A 22618-nucleotide genomic window follows, 5' to 3' on the forward strand; every position below is an offset into this window, starting at 1 on the left:
ACAGTCCATGGGGTTGCAGAGTCAGACATGACTGCAGGTATACACACACAAGGGAAATAATATTTTCCGTCTCCATAAAGGTATTGAAGGTAATAATGAAGTACAGTTAAGTTACTATCTCAGCTAGGAAAGCATAGCCCTGAATCATGCATTGGATTAACAAATTCTTGTATCAACATGGTGATAAATTCAACTGCTTGATGTACAAGTGCTTTTGAGATGGAAATATAGACATGGGGTTCGGGTGTGCAAAGAAGTTTAGTAAATAAAAATAATCTACTTACCATAACATAGGCATTTCTGTTCAAAAACTTTACTGCTTTTTCCAAACACCAGAAACAGCATCTCAGGCAGCATTTTAGGAATTTAGAAATGTTGCTCTGGGCCTCTATGAGAAGGAGATATTTAAACCTATTAATTATTTGTAGACTATAAATAAAAATAATAGTAAAATTTTAAATGGGCTTTTCGATTTAACTGTAGTAAAATATATATATATATAATCTACCATTTTAACCATTTTTAAGTGTATAAGTCAGTAGCATTAAGTACATTCACAGTATTGTGAAACTGCCATCACTATCAATTTCCAGAACTTTTCATCATCTCATAGAAACTCTGTACCCATTAAAGCAATAACTCCTCATTCTCCCCTCCTCCAAGTCCCTGGTAACCTCTATCATACTTCTGTTTGTATGAATTTGCATCTTCTGGATACGTTATATAAGTGGAATCTTACAATATTTAACCTTTTGTGTTTTGCTTATTTCACTTAACATTAAGTTATGAGGATCCATCTATTACATTTATTTTTGGAGCTGAATAATATTCTGTAGTACGTATGTATGTGTGTGTATATGTGTGTGTGCGTGTGTATATATATATACACACGCACACACAGTTTTGTTTTTTTCTTTTATCTGTTAATGGAAATTTGGGTTCTTTCTATCTTTTGGCTATTGTGAATAATGCTGCTATGAACACTGGTGCCCAAGTATTTATTTGAGTCCCTGCTTTCAATCTTTTTGAGTATATACCTAGAAGTGGAAATGCTGGCATATGGCAATCATATTTTTAACTTTTTAAAGTTAAAACAGTTCAACTGTTTTCCACAGTGGCAATATGATTTTACATTCTTACCAACAATACACAGGTGTTCCAATTTATCCTCAACCTACAAACATATTATTTTTCATTTTTTGATAGTAGCCATTCTATTGGGTATGAAGTGATAGCTCATTATGTTTTTGATTTGCATTTCCAAAATGACTAATATTGAGCATCCTTTCATATATTTATTCACCACTTATATACTTTCTTCAGAGTGATATCTAGGCAAATCATTTGCAGGAGGGACAAAGATGGTAACAAGGAGGTTCCTGAACTTCCTTCCTCCCACAGATGCACCAAACGTATAACTACACTGGGAGCTATTTCCTCTGAGAGAAATCCAGAAACAAGCTGAGTGACTCCTTCACATCAGGCAACTTAAAAACTCTAACAGTGAAATTGTAGGAAAGGCTGAGACACACTCACCATAAACCCTACCCCTGGCACAATGCCATACAACCAGGACAATACCCCCAACTCTCAGCTTCTCCCTGAGGAGTAAAGGGTTTGAGCAGCACATCAAGGATTCCAACTTTCCCACCCAAGAGACAGAGATTCCCACCCAAGAGACAGACCCCCAAAACATTTAGCTCTGAAGCCAAAGAGGCTTATGGCCACAGTTCTATGGGACTATAAAAAACAACTATAGCAATCACAGAGACTAGCAAAGAGAAAGCAAGCAAAATGCCCATCTTCCAGTCTTTTCCTGGGAAGGGACTGAGTGCATACTTTATAACACCCTGCCTAAAAGTTGAATTTCTAATTTGCATACTCTGGATCTACCTGTGGTCCTACTAGGAGCTAGGGGGAGCAGGTCACCAACTTCTCTTTGGAAGGAGTTTGTACACATGCCTGGTGACCCAGCTTTGTGTAGCTCTAGATAGGGCTTGTACTTATGAGTCTCACAGGACTGTAGAAAACAAAGAATCAGGTTTTAATGGTTAAGGAGTGCCCTACCACCACTAACCACTACCATGGTTATGTATCCTGGTTGAGTGCTGAGGAAGCAGGCAAAAGCTTCCCTCCCAGTTTCTCCCTGAAAGAGGCTTAACTACACACTTTTCCAGCTGATGTCTGAGGGTTTAGCTTCTAATCAGCCTTGTCTAGGTTCTGACTGTGACTCTTCCCTTTGAGACACCGACAGGTCTAGTTACACTTTCAACTACTAAGAGCTACTTAACTATGATGGCTAGGACAATCACAAAGATTTGAGAGAATAAGAAGCTTGGGCTGGGCTCATTAATGAAGCTCATCTCCTACATGAGACTAGTCTGTCAAATTGGGAAAAATGGCTGCTTTATCTAACGCACAGAAACAAATACAGAGAGTGAAGGAAAAAAATGAAGAAACAAAGGAATATGTTCCAAAGAAACAAACAAGATATATTTCCAAAACTGGTATTTATGAAACAGAGATCATTGACTTACCCAATACAGAATTCAAAATTATAGTCATAAAGATGCTTACCATGGTCAGGGAGCAATGAATGAACAAAATGAGAACTTCAGTAAAGAGGGAGAAAATTTCTAAAAATCAAACCAAATTTATAGAGCTCAAAATTACAATAATTGGACTGAAAAATTAAATAGCAGAGTAGATCTATCGAAAGAAAGGATCAATGAATTCAAAGACAATGCAGTGGGGTTTATCCCTAAAGAAAGCATGAAGTTGTAAGAGACTAATGCGACACCATCAAGCAGACCATTATATATATTACAGAGGCCCCAGAGGGAGAAGAGAGAGCAAAAAGGGGCAAAAGACATATACAAAGAAATAATAACTGAAAATTTCCCTAGCCTGGAAAAACAGACATCCAGATCCAGGAAGTTCAAAGAATACCAGTCTAAAGAGATCCACATTGAATCACATCAAGTTAATTTTCAAAAGTCAGGTAAAGGCATCAGGAAAGAAGGAACTTCTTATATACAAGGAAATCCCCATAAGAAGATATTTTTCAGCAGAAACTTTGCAGGCCAGAATGAAGTTGAATAATATATTAAAAGTGTTGAAAGGAAAATCTGCCAACCAAGAAACTATCTATGTGGCAAAGTTATCCTTCAATATTGAAGGAAAAGGTAAGAGTTTCCCAGACAAACAAAGGCTAAGAGTTCATCACCAGTAGAATAGCCTTACAAGAAATATTAAAGGGAGTTTTTTAAGCTGAAACAAAAGAATGCTAATTAGTAACATGAAAATATATGAAAGCATAAAACTCACAGTAAAGGTAAATATACACTTCAATTAAAAATGCTCTAAAATTTTAATGGTAGTAGGTAAATCACTTAGAACTATAGTATAAAGGTTAAAGACAAAGTATTAAAAGGACTTTTTTATGTATAACTAACTTGTTAATGGATCCACAACATAAAAAGATGTAAATTGTGATATCAAAAACGTTGTAGCATAAAATATATGTGCATAGGGGATATAAAAAGGTAGAGCTTTTGTATGCATTACTAATTCACTTGTCATCAGCTATAAGATATTTTAACTATAAGGTCAGTCAGTCAGTTCAGTCGCTCAATTGTGTCCGGCGATTTGTGACCCCATGAATTGCAGCACGCCAGGCCTCCCTGTCCATCACCAACTCCCGGAGTTCACTCAGACTCACGTCCATTGTGTCCGTGATACCATCCAGCCAATTCATCCTCTGTCGTCCCCTTCTCCTCCTGCCCCCAGTCTCTCCCAGCATCAGAGTCTTTTCCAATGAGTCAACTCTTTGCATGAGGTGGCCAAAGTACTGGAGTTTCAGCTTTAGCATCATTCCTTCCAAAGAAATCCCAGGGCTGATCTCCTTCAGAATGGACTGGTTGGATCTCCTTGCTGTCCAAGGGACTCTCAAGAGTCTTCTCCAACACCACAGTTCAAAAGCATCAATTCTTCGGCGCTCAGCTTTCTTCACAGTCCAACTCTCACATCCATACATGACTGCTGGAAAACCATAGCCTTGACTAGAGGACTTTTGTTGGAAAAGTAATGTCTCTGCTTTTCAGTATGCTATCTAGGTTGGTCATAACTATTTAGTTATTTTACTGCTGGTGTGCTCAGTCATGGCTGAGTCTTTGTGACCCCACGGACTGTAGCCCTCCAGGTTCCTCTGTCCATGGAATTTTCCAGGCAAGAATACTGGAGTGGGTTGCTACTTCCTTCTCCTTTAGTTATTATAACTATAATATATTTTACATAAGCCTTACGATAACCACAGAGTAGATACAAGAAAGGAATCAAAAGATACCACATATAAAATGATAAAATCACAAAGAAAGAGAAGAAAAAACAAAAAACTTTAAAACATCCAGAAAACAGTTCAGTTCAGTTCAGTTAACAAGATAGAAAAAAACTAAAGACCTATATATAGAAAACTATAAAACACTGATGAAAGAAATCAAAGAGGACACTAATGGAGAAATATACCATGTTCATGGATCGGAAGAATCAATATAGTGAAAACAAGTATACTACCCAAAGCAATTTACAAATTCAATGCAATCCCTATCAAGCTACCAGCCATATTTTTCAAAGAACTAGAACAAATAATTTCAAGATTTGTATGGAAATACAAAAAACCTCGAATAGCCAGAGCAATCTTGAGAAAGAAGAATGGAACTGGAGGAATCAACTTGCCTGACTTCAGGCTCTACTACAAAGCCACAGTCATCAAGACAGTATGGTACTGGCACAAAGACAGACATATAGATCAATGGAACAAAATAGAAAGCCCAGAGATAAATCCACACACATATGCACACCTTATCTTTGACAAAGGAGGCAAGAATATACAATGGAGTAAAGACAATCTCTTTAACAAGTGGTGCTGGGAAAACTAGTCAACCACTTGTAAAAGAATGAAACTAGATCATTTTCTAACACTGCACACAAAAATAAACTCAAAATAGATTAAAGATCTAAATGTAAGACCAGAAACTATAAAACTCCTAGAGGAGAATATAGGCAAAACACTCTCCGACATAAATCACAGCAGGATCCTCTATGATCCACCTCCCAGAATACTGGAAATAAAAGCAAAAATAAACAGATGGGATCTAATTAAAATTAAAAGCTTCTGCACAACAAAGGTGACTATAAGCAAGGTGAAAAGACAGCCTTCTGAATGGGAGAAAATCATAGCAAATGAAGCAACTGACAAACAACTAATCTCAAAAATATACAAGCAACTTATGCAGCTCAATTCCAGAAAAATAAACGACCCAATCAAAAAATGGGCCAAAGAACTAAATAGACATTTCTCCAAAGAAGACATATGGATGGCTAACAAACACATGAAAAGATGCTCAACATCACTCATTATTAGAGAAATGCAAATCAAAACCACAATGAGGTACCACTTCACACCAGTCAGAATGTCTGCGATCCAAAAATCTGCAAGCAATAAATGCTGGAGAGGGTGTGGAGAAAAGGGAACCCTCCTATACTGTTGGTGGAAATGCAAACTAGTACAGCCACTTTGGAGAACAGTGTGGAGATTCCTTAAAAAAATTGCAAATAGAACTGCCTTATGACCCAGCAATCCCACTGCTGGGCATACACACCAAGGAAACCAGAATTGAAAGAGACACATGTTCCCCAATGTTCATCACAGCACTGTTTATAATAGCCAGGACATGGAAACAACCTAGATGTCCATCAGCAGATGAATGGATAAGAAAGCTGTGGTACATATACACAATGGAGTATTACTCAGCCGTTAAAAAGAATACATTTGAATCAGTTCTGATGAGATGGATGAAACTGGAGCCGATTATACAGAGTGAAGTAAGCCAGAAAGAAAAACACCAATACAGTATACTAACACATATATATGGAATTTAGAAAGATGGCAATGATGACCCTGTATGCAAGACAGCAAAAAAGACACAGATGTATATAGTGGACTTTTGGACTCAGAGGGAGAAGGAGAGGGTGGGATGATTTGGGAGAATGGCATTGTAACATGTATACTATCATGTAAGAATCGAATCGCCAGTCTATGTCCGACGCAGGATACAGCATGCTTGGGGCTGGTGCATGGGGATGACCCAGAGAGATGTTATGGGGAGGAAGGTGGGAGGGGGGTTCATGTTTGGGAACGCATGTACACCCGTGGTGGATTCATGTCAATGTATGGCAAAACCAATACAGTATTGTAAAGTAAAATAAAGTACAAATAAAAATTTAAAAAAAAGAAAAGAAAAATAAATTCCCAAGATAAAAGTATGAGTAAACAATTTGAAACATAAAGTACTTTGCTTTCAATAGGAATAGATCTTTACTGAGGGAGGACATTGTAGTAATGAAAACATAATTGTATCTGTTACTTTAGGAAATGAAACAAAGCAATAAACTAAATTTCATAAAAGCTAAAGCAAAAAAAAAATCTAGTTGTAGTCTAATAGTTTTCCATACAATACTATCTGTATACTTAAATAATTACCTGAACAAATGCCATACAAGTAGCAATGTTTACAACTTAACTCTTACATCACTTGAGAGTTGGATGTAATTTTTAAAATCCTATAGAAATTTTATAAATCAAATAGCTTGCCTAATCAACATTCCCATGGAAACACTGACAGCTAGGGAGTGTAGGTTGGAGGGGGGACAGATCTAGTGAGAGTAAATGAAGTGTCTTAATTTTGTTGAAATTTAATTTTGTTAATTTAGAAAATAAAGTATATATATATATATTATATATAAAAGCAAGTCTATAATTTTCAATAATTACAACTATGTAAATGAACTAAATTTTCCAGTCAAAAGACTGAGTGGCTGAATGAAAATTTTTTAAAAAGATTCAAGTATATGCTACCTACAGGAGCCTCATTTCACCTTTAAAGACATACTTAGACCAAAAGTGAAATATTAGAAAAAGATTTTTCCATGAAAATGGAAGCCAAAAGAAATCAGGTGTACCTATATTTGTATCAATCAAAAGAGACTTTAAACCAAAAGCTGAAACAAGGCACAAAGCTCATTCAGTTCAGTTCAGTCTATCAGTCATGTCCAACTCTCTGCGACCCCATGGACTGCAGCACACCAGGCCTCCCTGTCCATCACCAACTCCTGGAGTTCACTCAAACTCATGTCCATTGACTCAGTGATGCCATCCAACCATCTCATCCTCTTTCTCATCCTCTTTCATCCCTTCTCCTCCTGCCTTCAATCTTTCCCAGCATCAGGGTCTTACCAATGAGTCAGTTCTTTATATCAGGTGGCCAAAGTATTGGAGTTTCAGCTTCAGCATCAGTCCTTCCAATGAATATTCAGGACTGATTTCCTTTAGGATGGACTGGTTGGATATCCTTGCAGCCCAAGGGACTCTTAAGAATCTTCTCCAAAACTACAGTTCTAAAGCATCAGTTTTTTGGCACTCAGCTTTCTTTATAGTCCAACTCTCACATCCATACATGACTACTGGAAAAACCATAAGCTTGACTAGATGGACCTTTGTTGGCAAAGTAATGTTTCTCCTTTTTAATATGCTGTCCAGGTTGGTCATAACTTTTCTTCCAAGGAGTAAGCATCTTTAAATTTCATGGCTGCAGTCACCATCTGCAGTGATTTTGGAGCCCCCCAAAATAAAGTCTGTCACTGTTTCCACTGTTTCTCCATCTATTTGCCATGAAGTGATGGGACTGGATGCCATGACCTTAGTTTTCTGAATGTTGAATTTTAAGCCAACTTTTTCACTCTCCTCTTTCACTTTCATCAAGAGGCTCTTTAGTTCTTCACTTTCTGCCATAAGAGTGGTGTCATCTGCATATCTGAGGTTATTGATATTTCTCCCAGCAATCTTGATTCCAGCTTGTGCTTCATCCAGCCCATCGTTTCTCATGATGTACTCTGCATATAAGTTAAATAAGCAGGGTGACAATATACAGCCTTGACGTACTCCTTTCCCTATTTGGAACCAGTCTATTGTTCCATGTCCAGTTCAAACTGTTGCTTCCTTACCTGCATAGATTTCTCAAGAGGCAGGTCAGGCGGTCTGGTATTCCCATCTCTTTAAGAATTTTCCACAGTTTGTTGTGATACAAAGCTCATTATACGATGAAAAAAGGGTCCATTTGTGAAGAGTAGATAGAAATTATAAATATTTATGCACCTAACATTGGAGCACCTAAATATATAAAGTAGATATAAATAGATATGAAGGAAGAAAAATTTAGTAATATAATAATAGCATACATTTTCAAAATTCCATTTTTATCAATGGGTTGTCCAGATAGAAAATCAAAAAGGAAGCATTGGACTTAAGTACATATTAACAAATGTTAAGATGGACTTAACATTTATAGTACTTTCCATCCAACCACAGCAGAATACACATTCTTCTCAAGTATACATGGAGCATTCTCCAGGATAGATCATGATAGGTCACAAAACAAGTACTAATAAATGCAAGACGTCTGAAATCATATCAAGCCTCTTTTCTAAAAACAATAGTATGAAACTAGAGGTCAATTACAAGAACAAAACTGGAAAATTCACTAATGTGTGGAGATTAAACAACATGCCACTGAATAATCAAGAGATGAAAGAATAAATCAAAGGTGAAATCAAAGAGTAACCTGCAACACAGGAAATAGAAATGCAACACATCAAAGCATGCAGAATGCAGCAAAGCAGTTCTAAGAGGTAAGGTCACAGCAATGAACACCTATGTTATTAAAAAAGATCTCAGACAACCTAACCTCACACCTCAAGGAATTAGAAAAAAAGAAGAAGCCAAGTACAATGTTACTATAAGAAAGGAAACAGTAAAGCTCAGACTGGAAATAAATGAAAGAGACTGAAAAAGCAATCAAAAAGATATATGAAAATACCAGCTGTTTTTTTGCAAGCATAGAATTGACAAACCTTTCACTAGATTAATTGATAAAAAGGAGAGAATACTTAAATATTAATAAATTCAGAAATGAAACAAACATTATGACTGATAACATACGTAAGGGATCATAACTGACTACTATGACTACATATGACTACTATTTTACACCAACAAATGTGACTACCTAGAAGAAGTGAATAAATTCATAGAATCATATAACTTGCTGAACTGAATCATGAAGGAAATGAAAATCTGAACAGATCAATTTCTAGTAAAGATTTTGAATCAGTAATCAAAAACCTCCCAACAAAGCAAAGTCCAGGATCAAATGGCTTTACTGGTGAAATTTTACCAAACATTCAAAGATAAATATAAATATAACTGTTCTCAAACTCTCAAACCACAGAGGTGGAGAGAACATTTACAAACTCATTTTATGAGGTCAGCATGACCCTGATACCAAACCCACACAAGGACACTGCAAGAAAAGAAAATTATAGGCCGGTATCCCTGATAAATATAAATGCAAAGATTCTCAACAAAATATTAGCAAATTGAATTCAATATGAAATTAGAAGAATCACATGCCAAAATCAAGTAGGATTTATACCAGGATGCAAGGATGGTTCACCATATGCAAATTAATAATATGTTCCACATTAACAAAAATATCTATTTCTGCTTTATTGACTATGCCAAAGCCTTTGACTATGTGGATCACAATAAACTGTGGAAAATTCTGAAAGAGATGGGAATACCAGATCACCTGACTTGCCTCTTGAGAAACCTGTATGCAGGTCAGGAAGCAACAGTTAGAACTGGGCATGGAACAACAGACTGGTTCCAAATAGGAAAAGGAGTATGTCAAGGCTGTATGTTGTCACCCTGCTTATTTAACTTATTCACAGAGTACATCATGAGAAACGCTGAGCTGGTTGAAGCACAAGATGGAGCAAATAGGGTAAGCAAATAGATGGAGAAACAGTGGAAACAGTGTCAGACTTTATTTTGGGGGGCTCCAAAATCACTGCAGATGGTGATTGCAGCCATGAAATTAAAAGACGCTTACTCCTTGGAAGGAAAGTTATGACCAACCTAGATACCATATTAAAAAGCAGAGACATTTCTTGGTCAACGAAGGTCCGTCTAGTGAAGGCTATGGTTTTTCCAGTAGTCATGTATGGATGTGAAAGTTGGACTATAAAGAAAGCTGAGCACTGATGAATTGATGCTTTTGAACTGCAGTGTTAGATAAGTCTCTTGAGAGTCCCTTGGACTGCAAGGAGATCCAACCGGTCCATCCTAAAGGAGATCAGTTCTGGGTGTTCATTGGAAGGAACTGAAACTGGAATTGAAGGAAGGAAGGAATTGAAGCTGAAACTCCAATACTTTGGCCACCTGATGCAAAGAGCTGACTCATTTGAAAAGATCCTGATGCTGGGAAAGATTGAGGGCAGGAGAAGAAGGGGACAACAGAGGATGAGATGGTTGGATGGCATCCCTGACTCAGTGGACATGAGTTTGAGTGGACTCCTGGAGTCAGTGATGGACAGGGAGGCCTGGCATGCTGTGGTTCATGGGGTTGCAAAGAATCGGACACAACTGAGCGACTGAACTAAACTGAACATTAACAAAATGAAGGTGAAAAATCATATGATTATCTCAATAGATGCAGAAAAATTACTTGACAAAACTCAACCTCCTTTTGTAATAAAATTTCTCAGTAAACTGGTTAGGGAAGGCTTGAACATAACCAAGACCATTTCTTACAAACCCACAGCTAATATCATACTCAATGGTAAAAAGCTGAAAGCTTTTCCTCTAATAATAGGTACAAGACAAGGATGCCCACTAATGCCACATTTTTTCAGTTTAGAACTTGGAAGTCTTAGTCAGAGCAATTAGGCAACTAAAAGAAATAAAAGGTATTCAAATCAGAAAGGAAGAAGATTGTCTCTGTTTGCAGATCACATGATATTACATAAGAAAACTCTACAGTCTCCACCAAAAAAACAATTAAAGCTAATACATGAAATCAGTAGAGTTTCAGGTAATGAAATCAATATACAAAAATCAGTTTTCTGCATACCAACAACTAATTATTAGAACAAGAAATTGAGTACAACTTCATTTATAATTAAAACAATAAAATAACTAGAATTAAATATAAATTAAGAAGAGAAATACTTGTATATTAAAATTGTGAGCTATTGACAAAAAAGAATGAAGAAACAAATAAATTGAAAATATTCCATATTCATGGATTGAAAGAGTTAATATTGTTAAAATGTAATTTAATGTACATTTAAAATGTAATTCTTGGGCTTCCCTGGTGGCTCAGACGGTAACACATCTGCCTGCAATGCGGGAGACCTGGCTTCGATCCCTGGGTTGGGAAGATCCCCTGGAGGAGGGTATGGCAACCCACTCCAGTACTCTTGCCTGGAGAATTTCCATGGACAGAGCAGCCTGGTGGGCTACAGTCCATGGGGTCGCAAAGAGTTGGACCTGACTGAGTAACTAAGCACCACACAGCACAAAATGTATATAGTACCCAAAGCAATCTAAAACTTTCATGCAATTCCTATCAAAATTTCAATGCCATTTTTCACAGAAACAGGAAAAGCAATCCTAAAATTTGTATAACATCACAAGAGATCCAAATAACCAAAGCAGTTAAGAAAGAGTAACAAAGCTAAAGGTCTTATACTTTCTGGTTCCAAACTCTTTTACAAAGTTAAAGTAATCAAAACAGTATGGTACTGGCATAAAAAAAGAGAGCCCAGAAATAACCCATGCATCTATGGTCAATTTTTGACAAAGAAGTCAAGAATATACAATGGGAAAAAGACAGTTTCTTTAATAAATGGTGTTAGGAAAAACAGATAACCATATGCAAAAGAATGAAATTAGACCCTTATCTTATACCACACAGAATAATCAATGCAAAATGGATTAAAGACTTGAATGTAAAACCTGAAACCATAAAATCCTACAAGAGTTTATAGTGTAGTGCTAAGTTCCTTGACATTGGCCTTGGCAATGACTGTTTAGATTTTACACCCAGAAAAGGCAAATGCAACAAAAGCAAAACTAAACAAGTAGGCTACATTAAACTAAAAAGCTTCTGCACAGCAAGAAAACCATCAGAAAAGTGAAAAGGCAACCTACTGAATGGGAGAAAATATTTGCAAACCACATGTGATAAAGGGTTAATATTCAAAATATACAAAGACTTTATAGAATTCAACAGTAAAAAACAAATAACCAAATTAAAAATGTGTAAAGAACCAGAATAGATGTTTTAAAGAATACATACAAATGGCCAGTAGGTGCATGAAAAGGTGTCCAACATTACTTATATCAGAGATATGCAAATCAAAACCTCAATGAGATGTCACCTCATACCTGTTTACATATCTGTTATCAAAAATACAAGAGATACCAAGTATTGGTAAGAATGTAGTGAAAAGGGAACCCTTGTACGTTGTTTGTACGAATGTTAATGTTAATTGATGTATCCACTATGGAAAACAGTATGGAAGTCCTTTAAGAAATTAAAAATAGGACTGCCATATGATCCAGCAATTCTAATTCTGTATATAATTGAAGGAAACAAAATCACTATCTTGAAGAGATAATTGTACTCCAGTGTTCATTGCAGCATTATTTACAGTATCCAGTGTATGGAAACAACCTAAGTGCTATTCAGTTCAGTTCAGTTCAGCTGAGTTGCTCAGTTGTGTCCAACTCTTTGCAACCCCATGAATCACAGCATGCCAGGCCTCCCTGTCCATCACCAACTGCTGGAGTTCACCCAAACTCATGTCCATCGAGTCAGTGATGCCACCCAGCCATCTCATCCTCTGTCGTCCCCTTCTCCTCCTGCCCCCAATCCCTCCTAGCATCAGGATGTTTGCCAATGAGTCAGCTCTTCGCATCAGGTGGCCAAAGTATTAGAGTTTCAGCTTCAGCATCAGTCCTTCCAATGGACATCCAGGACTGATCTCCTTTAGAATGGACTGGTTGGATCTCCTTGCAGTCCAAGGGAATCTCAAGAGTCTTCTTCAACACCACAGTTCAAAAGCATCAATTCTTCGGCACTCAGCCTTCTTCACAGTCCAACTCTCACATCCATACATGACCACTGGAAAACCATAGCCTTGACTAGATGGACCTTAGTCGGCAAAGTAATGTCTCTGCTTTTTAATATGCTATCTAGGTTGGTCATAGCTTTCCTTCCAAGGAGTAAGCATCTTTTAATTTCATGGCTGCAATCACCATCTGCAGTGATTTTGGAGCCCCCCAAAAATAAAGTCTGACATCTATTTCCCATGAAGTGATGGGACCAGATGCCATGATCTTAGTTTATTAGGTACATCAATCAATAAAGTATAGTACATATACACAATGGAATATTATTCAGCCATGAAAAAGAAAGAAATCTTACTTTTGCAATAACATGGATGAACCTGAAGGGCATTATGCTAAGAGAGGTAAGCCAGACAAAAACAAATATGCATGGTATTGCTTATACATGGGGGAAAGATTGTAATGCATATAAACTGAATAGAATGTTGTTATCACATGCTGGGCATGGAAGAAATTGGGAGAGGCTTATAAACTTTTAGCTATAAGATGAATAGGTTTTAGAATATAATGTAAAACATGATTACATTTGATAATACTGCATTGTATATTGAAATTTTCTAGGAGAGTAGAACCTAAGCATGCTCACCAAAAAAAGGAAAAAATGTCCCACCTTAAATGTGGGGATCCTTTCACAATGTATATATGCATTAAATCATCAGTTGTACACTTAAAAATTACAATTTTATTTGTCAGTTATACCTCAAGCTGAAAAAATTTTACTTAAAAAATCCTTCGCCCATATTGAATTAGGTTGTTTATTTTTGAGTTGTAGGAGTTATTTATACATTCTAAATATTAGTTGCTTATCTGGTATATGACTTGCAAGTATTTTCTCCCATTCTGTGGGTTGTCTTTTTACTTTCTTGATAATGTCCTTTGATGTACAAGCATTTAAAAAATATTGATGAAGTGTAATTTATCTGTTTTTTCTTTTGTTCCCTTTGTGTTGTTAGTATCATATCTAAGAAATCATCTTTAAATCCAGTGTTAAGATTTATTCCTATACTTTCTTCTGAGACTTTTATAGTTTTAGCTTTTATGTTTGTCTTTGATCCATTTTGAGTTAATTCATGTATATGGTGTAAGGCAAGGGTTCATTCTTTTGCATGTAGATATCCAGTTTTGTTACATTAGTTGAAAGAAACTCTCCCACATTGAATAGTCTTTTTGTAAGCATTTATTTTAGGGCTCTCTAGTCTATCTCAGATCTATATGTCTGTTGTTATACCAGTGCCACACTGTATTGATTACTGTAGGTTTATATTTAGTTTTGAAATCAGGGATGACCCAGAGAGATGTTATGGGGAGGGAGGTGGGAGGGGGGTTCATGTTTGGGAATGCATGTAAGAATTAAAGATATTAAAATTAAAAAAATAAAAAACTAATAAAAAAAAAGAAATCAGGAACTGTATGTTTTCCAAGTTTGTTGTTCTGTTTCAAGAGTATTTTGACAATTAATAATAAAATCTTTTAAAGTACATTCTAAACAGCTTATTTTTTGTAAACTGTATGTGTCTAGTATGAGCAAATGACATCCACAATTTATATTTTAAGCCTGTGCTGTCTTGAACTCTAGACTTAGAACTGCCTGACATTCCCACCATGCTTCTCAATAGTAACCTGTCAAAAACACACATTTTAATCTCTTTTTTGAATTGTGTTCCTTCTGGCTTCCATAATTTAGTAAGTAACATCACACACTTTTGAAGAAGGAAATGGCAACACACTCCAGTATTCTTGCCTGGAGAATCCCATGGACAGAGGAGGCTGGTAGGCTACAGTCCATGGGGTCACAAAGAGTCAGACACGACTGAGCAGCTTTCAGTATCACACACTTTTTCTCTTTTCTTTACCACTGCTCCTATCCCCACCCCCTCAACAAGTCCTGTTGTCTTTTCCTTCTAAACATCTCCTCAATCTGACCACATCCATCCCTATTACTGTATCCAAGTTACAGTCATTATGTTCCCCCAATCCCTGATCCAGTCTACTCTATTCACAGAAGTCAGGAAGTCTGAGAAAAGATGAATTCTAGAATCTTACTTTGAAGACGTTTGTCCAAGTATTCTAGGATTAATCTGAACATTTGAATTATTGCAAGAATTAAAGATCCAAATGCTAGGGATCCTGTGTGATATCTGGACAAAGATAAAATGAGAATAAAGGTTAAAATATTGTTACTAAGAACACAAAGGATGTTAGTTAATTTTTATTGGTAAAAGCGTTGATAGAAAAGAACTTCTACTCTCTTATTCAGATTGACAAAGGTTTCCACAGAGGTCTTTAAACCATATATATCCATTTTGTACTTCATCTACAAAAATGATACCAATAGCCTATCATTTTATATTGATTTTATGTTTGAGCTGAGCAATGAAGAAAGACAAGTTCATCCTTAATCTTTAATTTAGTGACCTCCCCTACTTTTTCACTCCAGTAACCTTTTAGAAGGATTGGCCTGAGTAGGGGTTAAAAATAAAATGATGGCTATAAAACCAAACAAAGCCATGGACATTCATGAATCTTGAATTATACCTTTGACCTCAAGTACTTTGCCACTTGAATTATAAGCACACTAATCATAACTGGGGAGATAGATATAGTGTTCAATGTGAAACTTACCTTATGGCTCGTCCAAATGCAGTAAAAAGTGGATAGGGTGGGATGTCATCAGGTTTTTTCAAGGCCCAATAATAAGAAGCAAAGGCACCAGCAAGGGCACACTGACCCAATGCAATGACAAAGTTTATAAGCCAGAGAAAGACGAATAGATTGAGTAACTGGAAGGTAGTGATGTATTGATGATATAGGCTCTTTCCACCATAGAAAGCAAAATGACACTGAGCCCCAGGGCAAGCTTTGGCAATTTCAGTTGTATTAAAACCCTGCACTCAGAAAAAAGAAACCAACAAGGATAATATGATAATAATATTCCAAGACAATGCCTTCCCTTCATTCTCTTGTGCAGCCCCCACCTGCTTGTCCTGCTCTTCTATTAGCTTCTGCTGTCATTTCTATTTTCTATAACATTACTTTGTACAGTTCTTTCTTGAGTTATGGAAAAGTATCTCATTTTACCATCAGATGTTCATTAATCTGCATCTACTATAATTTTACCTGTATTAGTGTGGTTGTTGACTGTACATGCTTCTTAGGTATACGACACAAGTGAGCTCAGGCAATAGCAGTGGTTTCTCTCTGTTCTACCCACTGTTTTCAGTACTCTTCAGCTAACACCTGACTCACTCTCCCCTTCTCTACAGTCATCTCATCAGTGCACAGGGTCCCTATTACAGGATTATTCCTACAACAATTGTTGGATGAAATGTAGTAGAGTTCCTTATTAAAGTAAATAAAAGAATTTCTTTTACTTACCACTGGGTCACAGGTTTTATTTTCATGTTCACATTGCCCTTGTGGGGCTATGACTTTGTATATAGGTGCCCCTGATGTAGCCAAGTAACTGAGTGAACTCTATTAAGGTTAAATTATTTGCTGGCAGATTGAAAATAAATGGACAAGAAAATAATGTGTGAATAACCCAAAAGTGTACTGAAAGACTAATTTCAAATAACTTATAATCTAATAATTCATTCATTTTAAGACCCAGAGTAATATAACACGGGTCAGATACACTGAGTGGCCCCTTAAAAACAATGACATATAAAAGAGTTTTTTTTTTCTTTTTAGGTATTGCAAAGGAGAAGTACCATATGTGAAGATAAAATAAAATCTACCATGTGACCTATTTGAGGGGAAATTCAGTTGGTTCACTTTTTTAGAGCTTAGCAGTCATCACCACCATCATCATCATCATTTCAATTATATCTTTAGGATGTTTCTGGTCTTTCCAGGATGGAAAGGTATATGAACTCCCAGTTTCTGAGAAATAGTATGGACCTGAGGTTTAAATAAGTCAATTAACAAAGGATACAGTGCTACCACAGCCCAGTAGGAAATGCAGACTGAGAGGAAAAAGAAAGTTAAAGCTGGATAAATTAACGTACTAGGGATGTATCCAATGGCTCTGAAATAAAACAAATAGTTGAAATTCAAAATGATACAGTTACAATTTCTCAATTAAAAATTCATCTTTTAGAACTAGACTGAATTCATTCAAAGAACAGTGGTAATAACCATTGACTCTTTTTTGTTGGTATTAAGTAATAGTTGGTTTTAATTTTTATTTATTTATTAAATTAATAGCATTCTTTCAGTTCTCATGTTTGATTCCTACCAAAAGTTCTCCAAACCTTCTCCTCTTTGGTTATTTCTGTCTAATTCAGAAAGACTTCATGCATTATAATCATGGTATTTCTCCCTTTTGTTTAGACATTTAAAATTGCAGAGGATCTTGACAATCATATGATCAAACGTGAGAATCCATCTCTAATTCAAGAATCCCTTCTGAACTGTCTTCAGAACATGTTTCTTAGTCTCATATGACACAGCTTATTCTATTTTCTTCACAACCAAAGTATTAGGAAGTTCTCCTCCTGCCTGTAATTCACATCCACTACCTTCTGGAGAAGAAATGACCACCTTTTCCATACAGCAACCCTTCAAGTAACTCTTTCATTTTCCAAGATAAATGATTATTTTGAAATTTCCTCCTAAGATATGCTGTCTAAAATATTCACATCCTAGTTACTCTATTACTACTTTTGAATAATTTTTTAGCATATGACACTAAATTAACTCTGTGTTGTTTGATGTAGCCACTGAGAACTACAATAGAACTATTTCCACTCCCAATGCATTGACACACTTTCTTCTTTAGTCACGCCATGGGGCATGCATAATCTTAGTTCCTGGACCAGCTGATGGAACCCTTGCCCGCTACAGTGGAAGTGCAGAGCCCTAACCACTGGACCACTAGGGAATTCCCACACTGACACATTTTAGATTCGTTTTTTTATTTGTTACCTTCTCCACCTCACTATTTAGACTATGCTATTCTCTCTTTCCTCCAGACACTGATGTGAGTGAAATACTGGGCATCCCTATGATTACCTTGTATTCTCACGCCAATTTATTCCAGCTCTTATTTTCCTTTGAAAAAAAAAAATCTTTAATCTGTCACAGTAGTAACTGCTCTTTAACACGCACATGCACACACACATAGAGGCATAGCAGTTGGATAAGTGAATTGTACAATATCATATTATTTAAGGAATAACCCAGCAAATCAGTAGCTTTCAGTGGCTAATGACAGGGCTTCAGTTATTGTGGGAAGGACAGATTTAATTTAGCAAATTGCTTGTTAACTATTTCAAACACTGGCTCTAGGTGGCACTATTATTATTATGGATGACGATTTTGTTAAAACAATCCTTAAAGACTGTTTAAAATAATTTGGTCTTTGGTCATTAACAACCCAGTTTCCATTGTTCTTAACAAAGGACATGATCTGTTGGCTTTTAGTAATACTTTCTTTATTGTTTCCATGCATTGTTCAAAAGTTTAATGTATTATCTTCAAGTGACCTTTTGGAATAGTTTAGAAACTGTAGGTGTTATCACCTCATACCATGAATTTTATGAAAAATTGTGTTTATTTTGTAGCATTTTAAAATACAAATGACTCTGGCTATACAATGTTCTTGAATTGAGAGCTGTAGATACAAAAACCTATAGTCTGGTGCTGCTAAGACCAATTACTCTGTCTACTGGCAAATTTTGTTATTTATACAAAACTAGCAAGAGCATATAATTGACTTTATGGAATTACAGTGATCTACAGTTCTGCAAATGATCTCAACCATCAGTATTAATATATGACTCAGTATGGGAGCAATACAACATATAATATAACTAACTTTTATTAGCACTCTATCACTTACTTTCATATAAGCTATCCTCCTAACATATATTTGGTGTTTTAAAAAAGTGCTAGTACACAGACTACACCGGTTTTAGCTTTATTTTGCTCTAAGATAATCGATGTTTAGGGATTTTGAAAGACTTGTTAGTGTGAACTTTTTTAAATGTGGCAAAGTCTGAACTTGAACAAGTTTTCTTGAATGGAAAGCAGATCTAACAAGCCATCTTAAAGGGAAAAGAGTCTGGGGCATCTACAAATAAGCAGTGACTGATATGAAAGACAGATATACATTATGCGAGTCTCTCCATCAAGGCCTTACTTGCTCCCCTCCTTCAGCAGGGCGATGGAGATACGGATTCGGGTCCTGAGGAAGATCAGCATGAGGATGATGAACAGTTCAAGGAGGCAGAGTATTATCACTTTAAACAGGAAAAAAATATTAGTGTGCGATGCAAATCAAACCAAAGAGCAAACTTTCTGTGCAAACATTAGACTGATCTTCATGATGATTTCTGCCAGCTCTGACACTTCACGATTTAAGTAGTGTTACCTCTCTCCAAAGACGCCAGTTTTAGAAATTCACTTTTAAAACCTCTGAGAAATGCTTTAAAAAAATTCCTGGATTAAAACTTTTAGCTAGAATTTAAACAACTGTGTTGGACAGGCTTCATTTTTTCTATGGAAACATTTCACACCACTTGTAGAAATGAGAAAATAGGCATAGAAGAAAAGGAAGGGCTGCTTTAGACAACTCTATGTTAGATGTTTTCACTTGTAAACTTCCTTGAATAAGAGAATCATTACAGAACAAAGCTTTTGAGCTGCTGCCAGGCTCACAATGCCTCTTAACTGATCCTACTGACGGACGGGGTGAGGTTCTAGGATACCACAGTTTTAGTTTGTGACCCCACATTTTTAGTTTGTGCCTTGATAAAATCAGAGCGTAATGCCAACCCAAGCTGTGTAATAAAAGTCTGAGAGTTAGAATTAAGGGAATCTAGTTCAGTTTTTTTTTCCTGCTGTACCATCGTGAATCACTGTAAGTGTACATATAACCCCTCCCTCGTGAGCCTCTCTCTCACCCCTCAATCCACTCCTTTAGGTCTAGTTTAGTTTTGCATTGATGCTTGCATGCCTCTGGAACTAAGAGTTATACACATTAACTGTGTCAAAACCACATTTATGTAAGGTAAGTGAACCTGCAAAGAAAGAATGAAGTGTACGCGTGTAAAGAAAGAGAGCAAGTAGAGGAAACCTTGGCTCCATTTTGGCTTTTTGTTTCCTAGATCCAGGTCCACTTGGAAGTCCAGCTGCTTTTCTGCTATTTTGAGTTTGGTGAGACACTTCTCTGTTCTTAGAATAAATGCCTCTGCCTTGCCTCCAGCTTTGTTTGTTTTTACTTGAAGCCAAACAGCCCTAATTATTATATTCCTCAATTCTATGACATACCTTTAATTTAGTAATAACCTTTGAGGAAAAGTAAAAAATCCTTTATTAAATGTCTGTCTATTGATTATAAAATGCATCCTGACCTCAAAGATGTTAAAAAGTGAAAAGACATGGAGTCTAAATTAAGGAATATAATATGGCTAATAACAGATTCTGAAATCATGAAAGAAACTTAATGAAAAGTTGAATTCCTACCCATGAAAAGATCCACTCTACAACATTCCTGTTAGTTATTCTGCTCATGTCTGAACACTTCCAATCATAGGACACTCATTTTATTCTATTGTTATACCACTAAGATTCAGAGGTTTATCATACCTCTGTTAGTATCTCCAAGTGAGGAGAAACCAGTTAACCCAGAGATGTGGGAGGTTCTCAGTAATGTAACATCTCCCTGCTACATCTTCTTTTATTTCAACTGTGTATTTATGTTTTTATGCATAACTGATTCCAGTTAACCCCGAGATGTGGGAGGTTCTCAGTAATGTAACATCTCCCTGCTACATCTTTTATTTCAACTGTGTATTTATGTTTTTATGCATAACTGATTCTTTTAAAGCTCCACTGAGCCCAAAACTGTGGAGTGTAGCCATATTAAACTGAAATCATTATCATCTTTGGATAAACTTAAGAATATAAACTGTGTCAGTCACTTTATATTCCAAAATCTCATTGTAAAAGAACACTGAATATTAAATTTGTGCTTTTACAAAATTATATTATTTTAAATGGTTATATTAAAGAAATTTAGCACCTCTTTGAATTTATATATTCCCTCCTTTCATTTAAATAACAAACAATAGAAACATATTTTTCGAGACCCTACAGAGAAGCTGGTATAAATGTAACCTTATCAAGGAGGCTGGGATAATTAATAGAAATGAAAATAGAACCATCTTCTAATACAATCCAAGACCCATAAAATGATAATTTTTATGTGTATTACGCCACATATTTTTAGTGTTTCTGTCAATAAGTATAATTTTACATGTATACCCTTGTCACTGGTGCTGAGAATTATAAGCACAGAGCAAATAATGTCTGATATTATTTCATAATGGATTATGAAAGTTAACACTCATTTGAGAAAAGATAAGTATTCCTAGACTTCAAAATAAAAGCAAGCCCTGCATTTTCCTCAAAGTACCTCTCTTAACTTTTCCAATGGCATATTCTAATCATCTCAATGATTTTGTGTCAAAGATCCTTAAAAGACAGCAGCGGGATGCCCATAGAACCTGTAACTAACATCCATCTGAGAATAAAACTAGAGGTTTCAGTACATAATGGATGAGATTTGTCATCTTCAGAAATGATAGGTAACAGTATGTGGACTGCTGAGGGATATAGAATCACTCAAATTCAGGGAAAGGGATGAGGATATAAGTCCCAAGATGCTTGATTTTTATAGTCAAAAAAAAAAAAAAAAGAAAGAAAGAAAGAAAGAAAGAAAGAAAGAAAGAAATGGCTATCAATGAAGTTCTTCTGAAACATATTTGAAAAAACTAATGTGTTATATTATTGAAGGGAATTAGCTGCATGAGAGCTAGAAATGGGAACCCAAAGAGCAAGAATTTGACATTTTGAGTTAGCACTATCCAAGGAACAGAGAAACACTGAATATAGCAGACACAGGAATCTGGCGGGGGCTTCTGTGCAGCCGGGGTAGGTCATCCAGCTTGGCATGAGCCTGAAGAAAACACCTCTCAAGACTATCCAAGGGTCTCTGCTAAAAAAACTTTCTCATTAGTAATCTTATTCGCCATGTGCCTTGAGTCTAGGAAAGCAGTGTCCTAGGTGGGATATGTCTGCGTTCCGAGAGAGTATCCTAATAGTGTAAACAAATACAATGGCACTCTGGTGACATGCTGTGAGCCTGTCCCTGAAAGCTACCCAAATGACTTCTGGGTGAAATGGCAAAATTAAGTTTTCAGATTTATGTTAAGGGATCCATTCTGGAATCATGATGCTCTCCAAGATACTGCCCTCCTTTTACGCTGTCTGGGCTCCTTACCAGGCTTCCTCAAGCTTGTCTTGTCTGGCTGTCTAACTTCAACAATACAGGAAGATAAATTTGTTTTTTAAAGCACCATGTAATTAGAGATCATTTTAAAAATATTGATTAAAGAACATGAATCTCTGTAAAGAACAAGGAATAGTATAATAAAAACTATTAAAGCCATCTTTGAAGTCATCTACCTTTCAAAATTCTGTTACTCTTACCCTTAACTAACTCAATCTAAATAAACACTAAAA

At 36.1% G+C, this 22618-nt stretch overlaps 1 protein-coding gene across 1 annotated transcript in view; it reads right to left on the reverse strand.

Annotated features, from left to right (window-relative positions):
* The window catches only part of SLC44A5 (solute carrier family 44 member 5), a 448857-nt gene that overhangs the window by 12548 nt on the left and 413691 nt on the right, over positions 1 to 22618 (reverse strand). Inside the window, exons 13-18 of the mRNA XM_060400325.1 lie at positions 19233 to 19332; positions 17025 to 17117; positions 16466 to 16553; positions 15713 to 15975; positions 15134 to 15228; positions 285 to 388 (exon numbers count right to left, since the gene is read on the reverse strand). Coding sequence (XP_060256308.1) covers positions 285 to 388; positions 15134 to 15228; positions 15713 to 15975; positions 16466 to 16553; positions 17025 to 17117; positions 19233 to 19332 — 743 coding nt within the window. The remainder of the gene's footprint in view (positions 1 to 284; positions 389 to 15133; positions 15229 to 15712; positions 15976 to 16465; positions 16554 to 17024; positions 17118 to 19232; positions 19333 to 22618) is intronic.

Source organism: Ovis aries, chromosome 1, assembly GCF_016772045.2.
Source record: "Ovis aries strain OAR_USU_Benz2616 breed Rambouillet chromosome 1, ARS-UI_Ramb_v3.0, whole genome shotgun sequence".
Classification (NCBI taxonomy): Eukaryota; Metazoa; Chordata; class Mammalia; order Artiodactyla; family Bovidae; genus Ovis; species Ovis aries.